The sequence below is a fragment of the Canis lupus genome, chromosome 1 (assembly GCF_048164855.1).
Source record: "Canis lupus baileyi chromosome 1, mCanLup2.hap1, whole genome shotgun sequence".
NCBI lineage: Eukaryota > Metazoa > Chordata > Mammalia > Carnivora > Canidae > Canis > Canis lupus.
Window position 1 is genome coordinate 48,108,528 of NC_132838.1, and position 17,536 is coordinate 48,126,063.

At 47.5% G+C, this 17,536-nt stretch overlaps 1 protein-coding gene across 5 annotated transcripts in view; it reads left to right on the plus strand.

Moving 5' to 3' along the window:
- Positions 1–17,074, plus strand: part of ZDHHC14 (zDHHC palmitoyltransferase 14) — a 273,583-nt gene extending 256,509 nt beyond the window's left edge. For 3 of the 5 annotated variants that reach the window (XM_072828971.1, XM_072828978.1, XM_072829004.1), the window contains exons 8-9: positions 1,056–1,158; positions 15,813–17,074. In XM_072828971.1, coding sequence (XP_072685072.1) covers positions 1,056–1,158; positions 15,813–16,211 — 502 coding nt within the window. In that variant the 3' untranslated portion in view covers positions 16,212–17,074. The remainder of the gene's footprint in view (positions 1–1,055; positions 1,159–15,812) is intronic. The other 2 variants (XM_072828984.1, XM_072828994.1) reach the window with 1 other exon arrangement.
- The last annotated feature ends 462 nt before the right edge of the window (positions 17,075–17,536 follow it).

Sequence of the window (17,536 nt, forward strand, 5' to 3'; positions counted from 1 at the left end):
CAAATTTGCCTCGGGAGGCAGGGACCCACTTCTGTTGATCCAGCCACCAACCTTCTTGTCACTCGGCTCCTAGTGAGTGTCACTTGTGGAGATCGATGATTGAGAAGACCTGGTCCTTGCCCTCCTGGGGCTTACACTTCACGGCAGATGCAAGTCTGGAAGTGGGTGATGCTGACATGATGTGACTAACAGGGTGCTCCGGGGGCACTGCAGAGGGCCCCAGTCCAGGGTGGGGACGCAGGTGCTTTGCGGGGAGAAAAGATAAGACTATCCTCTGGAGTTGGCGGACTGCTGGACAGAGGGGACTGTCTATAAAATCACGGCGACACCAGGCCGAAAGTGGTATGTGCCACTAAAGGAGTCGCAAGCAGGGCCCAAAGAATCCAGAGAAAGGGCAAGAAAGAGCAAGGGCTGGGGGCTTTGGAACCTGGCCATGGAGAACGGACAGAGGAGTGGAAGGGAGGCTGACCCGGGGCAAGAAAAACCAGAACTTGAGCAAAATGCCAGGATGGCAGACACTGAGTGCGCGTGGGGCTGGGGCTGGGCTGGGCTTCTGTGCTGTGCATTGCGCACGTGCAGGAGGGTGTCTCACTCTTGCAGAGGGGATGAGCCTGGGAACGCTGTGCTTGTAACAAGAAGGCGTGGACTGAGGCCGGAGCAGAAAGTGGGGACAAGTGGGGTGAGGCCCAGAGCAGGTGACAGGGCGCCTCCAGAGCAGTGAGAGCAGGCCGGGAGACTTGACAAAGCCTGGATGGAGCACCGATGGCCGTGCTGGCCCTGGGTGCAGGGGCTGGGGGGCGGGTGGGAGACCATGGGAGTCTGCAGCAGGTGCAGGCGGGGGTGGGGGACAGATGCTGCAAGCATTTCTTAAAGGCAGAGGTGATGGAATTTGGTAGGTGACTGTCATGAAAGTAAGTCGGGATCTATCCCGAGACACCAGCAGTGGGGTCCCACACAGGAGGAGGGAGCCCCAAATGGAAATTACAATCATGCTGATGGCATCTTTGGCTCTTTATTCACTCTCTTCCTCCATATCATTTTGTTTTCTCTGGCAGCCTCATCGACAGAAGAGGCTACATCCAGCCTGACACACCGCAGCCGGCCACACCGTCCAATGGAATTGCTGCGTACGGGGCCACACAGTCACAGAGCGACATGGTAGGGACCACCTGCAGTGGGGACCAGAGCTCCCTGCAAGGCTTCTCTTCTGCTTCTGTGTCACTAACCCAGTAACAAACCAAGCACACCTAGAAGCCTTCCTGGGACACCCATCAGCTGAAAGGCTCGCGCCAGGGATAAGAAGCATTAAGTGAAGGCGATACCCAACAAAGGATTATGGCCTTTGCTTGGTTGGTTTGTTCTGGACTGTGTAAGGGAAAGTACCTTGTGATGGAAAGCCCCCTTGCATAGAACCAGGGTGTCTGGGGGTGAGATACAACCACTCGAAGCAGGGGTGGCTGGCTGGCTGGCTGGCTGGAGGGTCCCTCTCTGTCCTTTGCCTCAACCTGTGCTAACCTCCCCCACCCCCACTTTAAGTGCGCAGCAGGTGGCCAGTTCTCCCCGCTTTCAGCCCAAACCTTAGATCAGCCATGCAAACCTTAATGCACATAATCAGACAAAGTGTTCTTTATTCAGAGCCAAAACTGAGCAAGTCTCTCCAAAGAGGGCTCACAGGTGTCCTGGGAGGTGTGCAACATGAATATGCTATATTTTCAGTCTGCAGGTGGGAGATTTGGGACAAGGACTGGAATCCCTCCATGGGTCCTTGAAAGCACAGACAGGACTGGCTGTGACCATCATTGCCTTAAAATTCCTTAGGTATCTGGAAGACAGCTTCACTTTATCTGGGACAGATTTCCGAAAGAAGTTCCTTGTTTCAAAAAGGGACCCAGTCTTTGGCCCTCCCCGGGAGCTGTTTGTTCTTTGTAGACCAGAATCACCCACAACAGAGTTTCCATAACAAGCAGGTCTAAGACCTGCCTTCTGGGGTAGACTGGGAAAGTGACAGCCTCCTGGACACTTTGTGTCATTTATAAAGAACTGCAAGGTGCAAGTCAACAGTCTTAAGACCATCTCATTAAGCTCTCAGGGCTCAGGGAAACCACTCAATCCCAGCGACCCTGCAGCAGCGTTTACAGCCCTGAAAATGGGCTCCAGCCCCAGCAGAAGGTTGCTGCGGGTTATTTGCTGGCAGTGGCGGTGACTAGCTTGTGTGGTGGTGCTTTGCTGATAAACCATCTCCTTTGAAGGAAAATACATTCACGTCACTGTCCTTGCCCCTCTACTCTCAAAGGGGTCACAGGACATCTTGTTCTGTCCATATTCACCCATGCAAACGACCTTTAAGAGTCACCACCTTATTTTTCAGAGGAGGAAAATGAGGACAGAGAGAGTAAGGAGAGAGGCCCACAGGAAAGGAAATTACATTTATTTAGCACCAATGGTGTTCAAAGCTCTTGACGATCAGAATCTTGTTTAATCCAAACCAACAATGGCAAACGGACATGCTTGTCTCTTGCCTTAAAAAAAAAAAAAAAAAAAAAAAGCTAGTACAAGTGGATCATCTGCCCCAAGGGCACATAGCCACTTATTTGTGGATCTGAAATCAATCTGATGACTTAATGCCCGTGTTCACTTCATATACTGCCTCCTTCGTGAGCAGACACTAAACACAACTATATCCATGTTCAGAAGTCTTTCTCGGCTATTTATGGGAGCGCAGCAAGTGTCCTGGAAGGACAAAATTCCTGTAAGGAGTTCTGAGCATGGCATCCACTGATAACTCCTGTGAGATGTGTGCTCGTATTTTCACACTTTGTGCATAGAGCCTCTTCCTGAGTCCCTACTGTGTTCTGAGGATGCGACTAGGTGGTAGGGATGCAAGGTCTGTGGAGTGCAGTCCTTCTGTCCTCAAGGAGGCAGCGGTCCGGGGACAGGGCACAAACACACACGGGAAGCATGTAGCAGGAACCTTCACTAGAAGATACCGCTGGCGGCAGAGGTCCTCATCAGATCCGACGAACTTACATTAGTTTCACCCTGCGACTCCCGTGGTACTGAGCCCACCGTGCTCTGCACTTTCTCTAGATTTAAAAAGTAAACAAGACCACCTTCACGGTGTTGACACTATTAAGCTGCTTTCTGTTAAGAGGGGGCGAGGGCATCGTTTATTAATTCCACAAACATTTATTGAGCACCTACTATGTGCCTCCGTGATAGCCGGAGAGGGCAGGTTTAACAAAGGAGACAGGGGGGTCGTTTCACTCTGTATGTTAATCAGAGTCATCAAACTGCTCGGGTGCCCTCTGGGGCCCATCCAGACCCACACCATGACCCCGGTGAAGGGCATACCCCTGCAGGCACTGGCCAGGTAGGAATGGCGAGATGCCACTGCCTCTTCCCATGGGAAGGCCACCTTCCAAGTGACCAGTGGTCTGTGGTGCCACCAGGATTGTTTAAAGGACACTTCTGAGAAGCTTGTGACGGTGAAGCAGTGCCATTGCTAAGCCCTTGTTGTTCAATCCAACGTACGGATTCTTTTTAAGGCATCTGTTCATCTCTGGCTTGGACTCTTAGGTCAGGAAGCATGAAAATATTAAAAACCTCAGGCTCCTGGCTCTCCTGCTCTCCCCTCTCTCTGGAGATAAACCACATGTGACATCCACGTGCCTTAAGCACCAGTCAGATCAGGGCTCGGGAAGAACTCTGACCCTTAAGGGAGTTTCGTCAGGCCCGACCCGGGCAGCTGTGGCATCCCGAGTCATCATGGGGGCCTGAGTGAGGACCCATGACCCTGGGTGACCTGCCAAGGCTGACCAGCCTCCACAGAGAGGGAGCTTCACTCATTTCCACAGTAAAGAAGCTCCACGCTGCTGAGTTCTATGGTCTACTTCTCCCCTTCAGAGACAAACTCTAAAAATCCTGCAGAGTCCGCTCTGCTCTCTGCAAACTCTAAAAATGTGCAGAGATGTCTCTTCCATGTGGGGAGCACTTCGAAGGCAGGCATCAAACTTTAAAAGGACTTCTTTATTCCCCTCTCCAAGAGGGGATGGGGATTAATTGTGCAAAGAGCCAGGCTTCCACCACTTACTAAATGAGTGCTTAACCTCTCTGCCTCAGTTTTCTCATCCATAAAACGGGAACATTGATATCCTTACCTTTTAGGGTTCTATGGGGATTAAATAAGTAAATGCATTTAAAGCACTTAAAACTTTGCCTAGCACAAGGTAAATATTATGTAAATATTAGCTATATTATTATTATTATTATTATTATTATTATCTTCCTGATATCCATGGTGACAAGATCAGCCAGGTCAGTTGCATCCACTCTGAGCAACTGGTCAAAAATGGGCATTACTCAGGTGAGGGAAAGAGCCTCGATGAGAAGCAGGGAGTGAGAGCTCCAGTCCTGGTTCCCACCAGTTATCTCCCTGCCTGTTTGCAACTTACTCTGCCTCTGTGGTCCTCAGTTTTGCCCACCTGCAAAATGGGAGCTGGGACTTATTTGTCTCTAAAGCCCCATCCAGCTTGAAGCTCTTTGTGAATCTCTGGTCTTTGCAGCTTGACAGGCCAGAAAAACAGAGAACAACTTCCGAGTCCCCGAGTCCCCGAGTCCCCTACACAGGAGAGGAGGCAGTTCTTCCTGGAGGGTAAACACTGTGACCCTTCACTCCTCCTACTCCTCATATGCCCGCCCCCCTCCTCCCGACCCAGACTCAGGACCCAGCACTTGGCAAAGGAGTGAGGCATATGCTGCAGTCTGGGCTTCATACCAAAACTTTCCCTTCTTATCTGTCTCATATTTCTCGAATTTCTAGGATAAATCCTACTTAGCCATGGTGTATAATCCCTTTTATATATTTCCTGGATTTAGTTTACTGGTGTTTTGTTGAGTATTTTTTACAACTATATTCATAAAACATTTTGGTCTGCAGTTTCCTTTTCTTGTTTTGTCTGGTGTTGGTATCAGGGTAATGTGAGCCTCCCAGACTGAGTTAAGTGTTTCTTCCCCTTCTGGTTCTTGGAAGAATTTATAAAGAACTGGGATTAATTCTTCTTAAAAGACCTGATGGATTTCACCAGTGAAGCCATTCAATCCTGAGCTTTTCTTTGTGGATAGTTTTTTTTGATTATTCACTCACTACTTATCACAGGTCTATTCAGCTTTTCTACTTCTTCTTGAGTCAGTTTCAATAGTAGGTGTCTTCTAGGAATTTATGTTACAAAGTTACCTAATCTATTACCCTGGTCTCTTTGGTCGTACATCAGTACTGTTTTATTATGGAAATAGATGAAAGGAGGAAAAGTGAAAGATTGAAAAAAGTAAAAAAAACAAATAGAAAATGAGAGTAATTTGTAGAAGTGAAGGAAGAGGGAAGCAGAAGCCCAGGACCGTGGTGAGAGGGAATAAGCAGGTGGAGTGAGCCCTGAAGGGGGGAATTGGTGTTTTGTGTTTCTCACGTGCTGTGAAATGCATGTAACTCCTCCAGGGGAGAGAGATGAGGGACTCTAGCAAAGTGACTTCCAGCATGGCCTGCAGGTCCTACGGTGTTTGCTTGGCTTTCTCCCGTTTGAGTAATATTAGGACCAGGAGAAATATATGAGAAGTTTCCAGGAACTGTCAAAATACAGGAAAACGAGCCAGCATATTTCATGATTGACAGTAAACTAATTCCTTGAGGCAAATTATAACATGCCTTTCTTTTGATTTGCTTCATCTGCCTCTAACAGACACCCCAACGAAGACCACCACAAACTGAGCCAACACATCAGGACCAGCAGTGCTTGCCCAGAAAGAACCCTGATCCCTGCAGGTTTTCTAGTATCCAATGCAGCAGTGGCCATCCCAGCACTTCCCTTCTGCTCTTTTTTAAACATGCATTATCACTAAGAGCAATCTGTCCACAAGCAATGCACCGTCTTCCTTTTTATTTTCTTTCATTAATTGGATATAATTAGAGCTTACAATGAATTTAAAAAAAAAGTTCTTGTGTCCCAATCCCCAATTAGATATGAAAACTGGCTTTAAATCCTTTAAATTGAATTTAAATCACAAGGTGAATTTCAGGCAGGTCTAAAAGTGGAACCAAGTGTATTTAATACAGAATTATACCATAGTCAAGTGGGTCTATACTAGGGTTTATCACTCTTTGCAATCAGCAAGTGAGGAGAATATTGATACTATTATTGCAAGGATCATCTCATTTAATCCCCACAACAACCTGCAAGGGATTCCCATTTTGCAAAGCATGAAACTGAGGCTTTAGAATAATGACTGGCTTGCTCCAAGTCACATAGCTAGTGGTTCAAGGCCTGTTGCATTCCACTAATTCAACTTCGAAAGCCCTCCAACTGGTGTCAGCTGAACCTCTTCAGATCTGGCCCTTCCATCGGCAACTGAGCTTCCTATAATCCAGTGGGTCTCAGCCTTGCGTGCTCATTAGGATCACAACACTGATATCCTGAGCCCAGTTAAGTCAGAATCCCCAGGTGGTGGTCTAAGCATTGGCCTTGTAATGATCCTAGAGATGATTTTAATCATCAGCCAACACTGAAAAACATCACCATAGCCTTCAAATTTTCTTGAGTGCTCCAAAAGTTTGGGTTAAAAGGAATAATTCTTGAGCTATATTTTGCTTTGACACAAAGAAAGTTTCTCTTGAAAAACCTTAAGTCAATCGGACTCAACTAAGACATGATCTGTTCAGAGAATATTCGTATTCAGATGTACGAAAGATTTTGACAGAAGGTGCTAGCAAATGAGAGGCCGGGGAGTTGTGGAACTCCCAACTAAAGTACTTGGATTCAGGCAAAGCTTTCTGGAGGAGATGACATCTGAGCCAAATATTAACAGATTAGTTACAGAGAATTAGCCACCCAGAGATGAGAGAGGTGTTCCGAGCAGAGCAGGCACAGAGGCACAAGCATACATGGGGTGGACCTGCATGCCTGTGCAGGAGCAGGAGGACTGAGTTACCAGATGTGGGTTGCAAAGCAGGTATTGGAGGGAGCTAGGGCATGAAGAGCCTTGGGTGCCTTATAACTATATTGACTGCAGAGACTGTATTCAGTGAGCAATACTAACAGATTTTTATTTGGGGTGATTGGAGGCCAGGAGGCTATATGTTGTGCAGAGGGAGGTGTGTTAATATGGAGACAGGGAAAACAAGACCCTCACAGCAGGCTTAGCAGCAGTGGGGTTCTCTGGGACCGAGAGGTGGGTTCAGAGAAGAGGCAACCACAGTCTGGGGCTTGGAGATGGAGTGTCTGTGGAGGTCTGGGGACAAGGAGTCAGGGATGCCCCCTGCCTTTCAGCTTGGTGACGAGTGGCCATAAAAGTCATCAATGAGAAACACAGGAGGAGGGGCAGGTTAGGAGGAAGCTGATGGTGGTGTTTGGGTGCCTGTAGACAGTGAGGGTGATGGGGAGTGCCCTGGGGGTAGCTGGGAAAGTGTACAGAAGATTTGCTTCCTCTTGCTTAAGAAGGAATGACGTGGTTTGTAGAAATTCACTTTGAAATAGTAGAGATGTGAGTCACTTTTATTAGTTATCCTAGAAGAAACAGCTGAACTGGCATTTTTAAAAAACTGAGTTGCTCGTGTTTGTCATCTACTAACCCGATTTCATCTCTCATGCTGGAAGTTTTTTTTTTTTTTAATCAGCATTTATTATCTTTTCCTGACTTTCTCTCCACCACCCCTGTCAACTCTGCCCTCACCAAGTCAAATCAAATCTCTTGATCTAATTGGACACTAGTGAGGATGCTAGAATAAAGCTAAAGATAATGAAGGGAAAAAAAGCTTTGCAAATGGACAGATTTAAGTACTCAAGGCAGCAGGGAAAGGTAGAGAGAGCTGGGTGATGGCATCACAGCCCCTGGGCTTGCATTTGCCAGTCCTGACGATGGGGGCTGGGACATCATGGGCAAGTCCCTTAATCCCAGAAGCCTCCAATTCCTAAACTGTGAAGGGAAGAAGGGGAGAGTGATGATCAGCTCCCTGGATGGTGATTGGTGCTGATGGAGACCCTGTCTGTCCCATCCTTCCAGCCCCAGTGGATAACACAGCCTGACATATAGGAGGTGCTCATTTTTTTTATTATAAATTTTTTTTTTGGTGTTCTATTTGCCAACATATAGAATAACACCCAGTGCTCATTCCATCAAGTGCCCCCCCTCAGTGCCTGTCACCCAGTCACCCCCACCCCCTGCCCACCTCCCCTTCCACCACCCCTAGTTCGTTTCCCAGAGTTAGGAGTCTCTCATGTTCTGTCTAGGAGGTGCTCATTAAACGTTCTATTGAGTGTGTATAAAAGTTGCCCTGTATGGTCTTGCTCACATCTCTTCATTCTGCACTTCATTCCTTCCTCTCTCCAGTTTTGTCACATTTGCAAAAGGCTCCACCATGAATATGAAACTAGGAACCAGAGGGATAGATAGTTCAGTGATGGCCCTGGTAGCATCCAATTAATCCATGGGCCGAGAGAGACCACAGTCTACCCACTGGACACTGTGAGCAAAGTGCCTGTGTGCTTTTCCAGGGACTCTGAAAATTTTTAGGACTTGAAAACAAATGACGAGCTCTAAAACATGAAAACTACAAAATAAAAATTAATAAATGTTTCATGTCTCTAAGACACATGAGTATGTCAACTTCATCACTTGTTAATTTTATTAATTAAAGTTGGCATTCGTGGAAATTTTATTACACTTTAGAAGTGATTCGTGCATTGGGTTTTTCTTACTCGATAAGAATTCCCAAGCAACATGATTACATGGAAATCATTACCAATTCTAAAATAGGTGAGTTACCCATAAATAAGTCTAAAAGTGAACTGACTTGAAGCCCCACACTCTCTCTACTTCCCTGTGCTGGTTTTGTTATGGGAAACCCAGGTTTCAACTCAGCTTACACCTGGAAGAACTCTTACTGATCCCAAGGCTCCTACCCATCACTGACAGTGCCCCCAATATATGAGAACATCTTTGGGAGAGGCTGGTTGTGAAAGTTCTAATGGAGGGAGAAAGAGACATGTTCTGTGTGGCTTCACAGCTGAGAACCAGGACCAGACGGTGGGCTTGGGATTGAATCCTGCCCAATCCAAGAAGGAGATGCCCAACACTTAGAAGCCCCCCATCCCAGCGATGTTTGGGAGAGTTAGCACCCCCGATTTGGGGTTGGGGATGGTTGTTTGATGCCTAAGTGATCATCCCTTTACTGCAAATTCCCAAGGAATAAAATGTTAGAAAAATAATGAAGGGACATCTAAAGCATTAAAATGTGTGTGTGTGTGTGTGTGTGTGTGTGTGTGTGTGTAGCCTTTGTCATCTGAATGCCTGTGACATTCTGAGGAGCCATACTGAAATTACGTGCAGATAACCCCATGCCAACTGAAGACCACATTTTCATTATTCCTATCTTCCTCAATATTGGCTTTTATTATTACCTAATATTGAAGTTCCTTACATATATGCACAGTTAGGACACCCAGCTATGGCCCAGTTTTTAGTGTGTATATCTCATTTGATTGTCAAGTGATTTAAAGTACTGTATAGCATGAGGATCATCATTTATGCTTATATCTGACACTTGTAACTAAAAGATCCTTTGGGACCATGTGCTATACACCAAGATAATAACGTAGTACATGGTTGTTGAAATTTTGGGTTTTTAAGAAAATCCTCTGTTATGTTTACTTAGCTTAATTTTTAAACCTCCCCTTAATCCAGTATCAAAAAAGACTAAACCTAGCAGTTATGTGATTTGTTAAACTAATATTTAGAGCTCTCCATGCATCATCTGAAAAATCTAAAATAATAGGAAAAAGAAGTTAAGCACACTTAAATGATAATGTTAAATAACAGAAGTAAAAGGAAGCTCTCCTCCTAACTGACATTTTAGGTGGATTTTAGAAGTTTATAGTGTTTCTGTAGTGTAAATGAGCACTCATAAGACCCCAGAACACGGCTTCACAGCCAAGCAATAATAAATGATGCCCAACGCTAATACTTTTGACAGAACTGGAGCAGAAGGAATAAATAATTTCACTCACTCTTCATCTGTATACAAGACCATCTAAAAAAAACTCCCAGCTTTGCTGTTAACATCACTTAATCTGTGTGCTAAGGTTTATTTCAAACAAGAAGTCAACTAGAGTAAAATAAAATATATTCCAACATGAGCTATTTTATTTGAAAATCTGCAGAAACAAAAAGTAAATTATCTCTATGTATGGTGTTTTCAAATTGTAACATTAAGTGATAATGTGTGTGACATCCAAACATCTGAAACCATAAACTTCTTTGCAAGTTAAATGCCAGTACTTCATTTGGGCAGTAAATCAGCCAGCCATCACAGTGACTTATTGCAACCACAGCAAATGCTCCAGCACCACTGCCAGTATTCATTTTATGCTGCCAACAGAAGGGTCTTTTCATAGACGCTCTTACAAGCAATCAGGTTTCTATTCCATTGGTATTCAGCACTTGGATGATTTTGACTTTTTATTTTTTTTTTTTTTTGATTTTGACTTTTTAAATGGCAACTTCAGAGGATTCAACCTAATATTTGATAACTATGGACCTTTAAAGGGTTGTTTTGGAATGACAGCATGAGTTTCTCAATATCCTGTTTGTAGTGGAGGGATGGTCACTGCCCGATATCCAGGCACTCGGTTGGTGTTTCTTAAGATTATATAACTGGTTAGATCAATAAAATATACCTAAGGGCGGCTGGGTGTTAGTGCTGGAACATAATCCCCTGCTACCAAGTTGTCAGAGAAGAAAGTAAGCAGTGATGTCGCCCCCTACTGGTTGAAGAGAGGAGTCTGCACATGAAAAGCCAAGAAAGCGGGCGGTGGCTTGAGAAAGGCTGAGCTAAGAGAAGAGATAAGTGAGAAGGAAGACAAGGAGGGGAGAAGAGGAAGAAAAAAGAAGAGAGGAGAAAAAGAGACGTGGCCAAAACACTGATGAAAGGAAAAAATGGAGGGGAAATCAGAGGAGAGGGTTGGTGAGGCCAGAAAGAAAATGAAGTAGAAAAAATCAACAAGAAATGGGCAAATAAGAATCAGAAGCAGTGGCAAAAAGGAAGCAGCGTAAGAACATTGTTTCATGGGTCACCTCCACATTGACCTTGAAAATACCGGCCAAGCTCCCAACTGGGATTGCAACCATGAAGGTTATTAGCCCATCCTCCTGGGAATTGTGGCAGTGTGCAAAATGAGGGAACACTCTGACCTTTAAAAAAAAAAAAAAAAATTAGGTGTCTCCCAATCATTGAGTCTTTTCTAAGAAGGAGATGTTCAAAACATGTGAAATTAATAGTATGAGAATTCTAGTGATTGCTGTCTCCCTAGTTGGAACCCAATAAAGTCCATCATCCTATGGAGCCAATAGGAGATTTATATGGGCAAACTAGTAGAACAAAGCCTGGTACCAGGGAACCCCCAAACAGACTTAGTCATCTGGAGGAAAACCAGTTTGAATGTGGCAAATTATCTTCAAAGCTATGAGTGCAGCAGGATTTTGACACAGGTTCATGGCCCCAGTAATCGTACTCGCTGACATCACTGCTGCAAGTTAAACTGGTGGGAAGGGATGTGAGGCAGAGAGTAGGTTAATTATTAACATGAAAGCAGTCCCTATAATGAAGGAAATATCCATAACGATCCTCAGAAAGACAGTTCTCTTTTAAATAGAAGTGTAGGAGAGGTGCTTGAAGTCAGTTAACAAAAGTCAGGATTCAAAATAGTCATTTTGAACATATTTCTGAGCGACTTATATTTAGGGGTTTTTGTTTTTGTTTTTGTTTTAGTGAAATGGTTCAGGGTCCATTGTTTTTCATGTATTAAAGCCCTTGGGCTTTACCCCTGCTATACTGGACATCATTTTTGATAGTCCTGGCGGGGAGGCTGAATGGAGATTTGTCACTGTTTCAATGAATTGTCAGTTTGGCCACAGGAAAACTCTGTCCACAGGAGTGGACTTAGGTTTGGAGGGGGGCTTTCTTTTTAAAAGAATGAAAATAATATGCCAGGAACCAGGACACGGAGGGGTCCTGATCGGAAGCCTCATGGCTTCAGAGTAGACCCACCTCCAGTACGTGTGGTCTTGTTGGCATCAGCAGTGATGCTTGTATGTAAGGCCTTGGAAGGCACATCCATCCAATTCCACCTCGGCGTCCCCATGAACATGAACTCTCAGGAACTAACGGACCACTTCATCCCGGGAGGTTCTGGTGGGTGCCCACCCGTGGTCTCCACTCCGGGCATGCCTGCAGGGGAGTGGTCAGGGAAAAGGAACTGGGCAGTGACCTGGAGATGGAGGGGCACCTCTGTCCTCATGCTGGTGCCTCTGACCTTGGAAATCTCCAGCTCTGCCCTCTCACAGAACTCTCTGTAACAGTCGGTCTTGCACCGATCCCTAAAACTGAATTTGCCCATTATTTTCAATAACAGAAAGGCTTTCTGCAGGCCAACAGAGACAAGCAAATCTGATTTGCAATTTTATCTTTCCTTAGAGCCAAGGGTGTTGCATAGACAGAAGAGATGAGGCAGAGGGAGGGCCCCAGGAGGGAAGACAGAACAGGATTCGGGCATCCAGGAAGGGCTGTGGCTCGCCAGCCGGCCTGCTGCACCAAGCCTCGGCAAGGGGAGGCAGTGTGCGGAGACCAAATGGTGATTTTCACAAAAGGTTCTTTGCAAAGCACGATATATCCAAAGCCCTAGGACAGTTTCCAGAAGATGAACGTTTAATCAGGAAGGCCGCTCTTGGGCAGCCCGGGTGGCTCAGCGGTTTAGCGCCGCCTTCAGCCCAGGGTGTAGATCCTGGAGACCCGGGATCGAGTCCCACATGGGGCTCCCCACATGGAGCCTGCTTCTCCCTCTGCCTGTGTCTCTGCCTCTCTCTCTCTCTCTCTCTCTCTCTCTCTCTCTCTCTCTGTCTCTCATGGATAAATAAATAAAATCTTTAAAAAAAAAAAAAAAAAAGGAAGGCCACTCTTCGCTGCCTCTGCCCTATCAAGACCGAGTCCCTATCAAGACCGAACCCGTGTGCCGGACCAGACTGATAGCACCCGAGTATGAGCGAAGCTGTGTGGACCTGCCTGCAGCCCTCACCTCGCTGCTTGGCACCTCCCACCAGCGAGCACCCCTACGCCTCCCCTGAGCTGGAGCCCCCTGCCAGACCCGCCCTTGGGAAATTACTGCGATGGCAAAAACCATGTGATGGTGATCTGGAAAATGCTTCATACAGGAGATCCCAGCCCTTGGCCCAGGCTCCCGGTGTTTCTGAGCTCCCTGGAGTGGGAGGAAGGCTAAGGGCAAAGCAAGGGTCTCCCCTAAGACTTGCTTTCCTTTGGTAAAGAGCTCTGCTCTTGCCTGGAATCAGGTCTTCCACCTTCAAAAGCCTGTGGATTCATAGAGACTGAAGCTCTCCCTCCTCTGCATCTGGGTTGGGGGCAGGGGCTGGACTGTGATTGTAGGGAGACCCATCTGCCGAAAGGACACACACTCATGGGAGCAAATGAAAGAAAAGAAAAGCCCAAGTGTCCATTGACAGATGAATGGGTAAAGAAGAGGTGGTATATGTATACAATGGAATATTACTCAGCCGTCAGAAAGAATGAAATCTTGCCACTTGCAACGACCTAGAGGGAACTAGAGGGTCTTATATGCTAAGAGAAATAAGTCCATCAGAGAAAGACAAATACCATATGATCTCACTCATCTGTGTAATTTAAGAAACGCGACAGATGAACATAGGGGAAGAGAGGAAAAATAGAACAAGATGGAATCAGAGAGGGAGACAATGGTAAGAGACTCTTAATCATAGGAAACAAACTGAGCATTGCTGGAGGGGAGGTGGAGGGGGATGGGGTAACTGGGTGATGGGCAGTAAGAAGGGCACGTGATGCGATGAGCACTGGGTATTATACTCAACTGATGAATCACTGAATTCTACCCCTGACACTAATAATACAGTATACGTTAACTTAATTGAATTTAAATAAAACATTTCAAAAACAGAAAGAAAGAAAAGCCTCAGGAGTCGGAACTTCCACGGACTCTCTGTCCTCCCTGAAGGCTGCACAGTGGGTCGTTCGGGCTGCTCCCCGTGTGGAGGTGGGTGACTGGTGGTGGGTCTAGGAGTTCCCTGGGCAAGGAGAGCCAGTGAGGCACCTCCATTGCAAACCAGCTAGCACAGGTTCTATGGAAACTCAGGAGTTCTGAAAAAGAGGGGCAGGGATAATAAGACAAGGCACGTTTATTAAGCACCTACTATGTGTCACATGCAGTAGCAGAAAGAGGTGTGCAGTCAAGCAAAGCCAGCCCCAAATCCCCGGCCCATGCCTAGTTTTATCTGTTAAGGTCTCAAGGAGGCCAATCGTTCATTAAGCCTCAAGGTCTTCCTTTGCAAAGAGGGGAAATGTGTTTGTTCTAAGAATTCTAAAGAAACTCAGTGCAGTGCCTAGCTCCTGCTTGAACCCACAGTCACACCCAGTCCTCCTCCCTGTGCAAGAGCAGTTCCTGAAACTCTCACAGGAGTTAACTGCACACTCAAGTTCAAGATCTCCGAGTGCCGCCCACTCTCCTTCTAGCTGAACCGGGCCCATGGCTCAAGGGAGGGTTCCCCATCCCCCATTCCACATTCGATCAGCTGAGAATATGCTTACACCGTTCCTTTTGCCCAGTGAGTGAAGGAGAGGACATGAGGGGTAACGTGATGGAAAAACACTTAGGAGAAAAGGAAGCATCTCGTTAAATGTTGCCATTCTCTTTCACAGATTCAAAAACCACGGTTCTTGAAGCTGATGGAAATTTAGCAGTGGGGAGGTCTAGGGCTTTGTGAACCAGTCTCATCAGACCCTGAGGGGCTTCTTTTTCTTTCTTTCTTTTCCCAGTAAAACATACATAACATAAAATTACCATGTTAGCCATTTTTCAGTGTACACTCTGGGGGTACGTCCTCGTGGTTGTGCAAAGATCGCTACCATCCACCTCCAGGACTCTTCATCTCTCAAAGCTGAGACCCTGTCCCCATGCACACTTGCTCCCTTGCCCCTTCCCCCGGGCCCAGGCACCCACCCTTCTTTCTACTTTCCATCTTCAGGATGTTAATGATCCTGGGGAACCACATATAAGTGCAATCATAGAATATCGGCCCATTTGTGACTGGCGTACGTCTCTTCGCATGACATCCTCAGGGTTCATCCGTGTTGTGGTGTGTGTCAAGACCTCCTTCCCTTTTACCACTCAGCAATGGTCCATCATCTGTCTACACCGCATTTTGTGTATCTGTTCATCGGTGCACAGACCCCTGCTTCCATCTTTTGACCATTGTGAATAATTGTGAATAATGCTGCTATGAGCATGGGTGTAGAGGGCCTCATATCTGTAAAACAATAGAGCAAAAGTGGTTTTCAGCATCTGAGAAACAGCCACCTGAGACAGCGATAGGTGGTAAAGCCTGTGACTCTATCCGTGGGATTGTTTCTTAATTAGGTCGTGTCTGTGATCAAGGGCCAGGAGCATGGTCGCCTTTGGCTGCATGTAACTCCTGGGGCACCTGTGGGTGATTTGGACTTCCGGCGGCTCACTTAGGTGCCAGGCATTGGTGCTGGGTGTCTCCTGGTGACATGGGGCTACTGTGCACGCTCTCTGACTTGTCTGACTGCGGTGTCACTAACTCGTTTCTCTCTCTCTCTCTCTCTCTCTCTCTCTCATCCTGCCCCTCCCCGTACCCCCTTCCCCGCCCTCCCCGCTCCGTGCCCATCTCATCTCGGCCTTCTCTTTGCGGCCCCCTCTGCTCTCCAGTGCGACCAAGACCAGTGCATTCAGAGCACCAAATTCGTTTTGCAGGCCGCGGCCACGCCCCTGCTGCAGAGCGAGCCCAGCCTCACCAGCGACGAGCTGCACCTGCCCGGGAAGCCGGGCCTGGGCACGCCCTGTGCCAGCCTGACGCTCGGGCAGCCCACGCCGCCCTCCTCCATGCCCAACCTCACCGCCGAGGCCGCGCTCACAGACATACTGCCTCTGAAAGAGGAGCACGTGGGCCACCAGTTCCTGACCCCCGAGGAAGCGCCCTCGCCACCCAGGCTGCTGGCGGGCAGCCCCCTGGCCCACAGCCGCACCATGCACGTGCTGGGGCTGGCCAGCCAGGACTCTCTGCACGAGGACTCGGTGCGCGGCCTGGTGAAGCTCAGCTCCGTGTGACCGCGGCCCCCGGGGGGTGGGGGGTGCAGACAGCGGGAGCCTTCCCATGACCCAGCTCCGTGGTGGCGAGGACGAACTCCTGGTCCTGGGGCGTGAAAACCGCTCGGAGAGTGGAGGCTGCTCCTGGGACAGCAGAGGAGGGCGGGGCCCACATGCCTGCAGCTTGCAGGCAGGTGCATCTTCCTTCCCCACCCCGACGGCTGCGAGCACCGGGGAAACAGAGAAGTGGCTGTTCCCAGGCCCCTGGCATCCGAGGGGCGGACCCAGGGAGAGAGGAGCCTGCGGGCTGCAGCCAGTCGGGGAGGAAAGGACAGTTTTCTGCTGGAGGTTCCTTGGTCCGCTCGCTGCTCTCGGGACAGACACGCGGGAAGGATGAGGACAGCTGTGGCCAGACCGAAATTGCACTTACGTGTTATGCTACTACTATTTGAGATAGACATGCCATTCCATTTGTTAATTTAAAAAACAAAAACCTCAAGGGGAAAAAAAAAAAAGACCAGATCTGGATTTGCATGCCACGCTACATCTGTTTACAGTGGTGTTGGTATTCAAAAGGAAGTGCTGCTTGCTTGCTTTCTTTCTTTCTTCTAATTTGGTGAATTTTCAAGTGCTGTTTTATGGGACGACCATGCAACACGCCGAGGCTAATGGACAATGCCATCACTCGCCAGCTTATCCAGCTTAACTTAGACAGGCGTAGGTGGCGCCCGGGCTGCAGAGGGCTGCTGGGGTTGTAGCCTATCAGTTCACCTTCTGTTTAGTAGTTAGACGAGCTATTGTGTTGTACCACGCCTGCCACAGTCTCCACCTCCTTGTGTGACCAAACTTCCTGTGGACAGCCAATAAAATGACGTCCTCTGTTATTTTGGATCTGCGTACGGTTATCCTTAACAGCTCGACAACACAGTCATCTGGATGGCCTGTTGGAGAGTTGGGTTTTATTAAAGTATCCCTAGGGAGGAATGGTCCCCAAGCAGCCAAAAGTAAAATCTTTGAATGGGGGAGCAGGTGTTTTCGGGGCGATTTCTCAGGCAAGAGGGTAGCTTTCTGACAGTGGGGTTTTCTCTCTTTTTTCTTTGATCATCTCTTTCTAACACAGTCTTAGCAGAATTTGCTCCATGTGGACAGATTGGCAGCAGCAGTCCATCTACAGGAGAGGGGAGAGGGCACGCAGGATAAGGGGCCACGGTGGGGCCATCTTCTGTGTCATGTTCTTGTGTCGCCAGGGCTCAGGAAGGGCAGTGTGAGGTCCTCCTCGGATATCAGAAAATGAGGAGGGGAAACCAGCTTAAAGTTTGGGCCCCGTTCATCATCATTCTTACCCA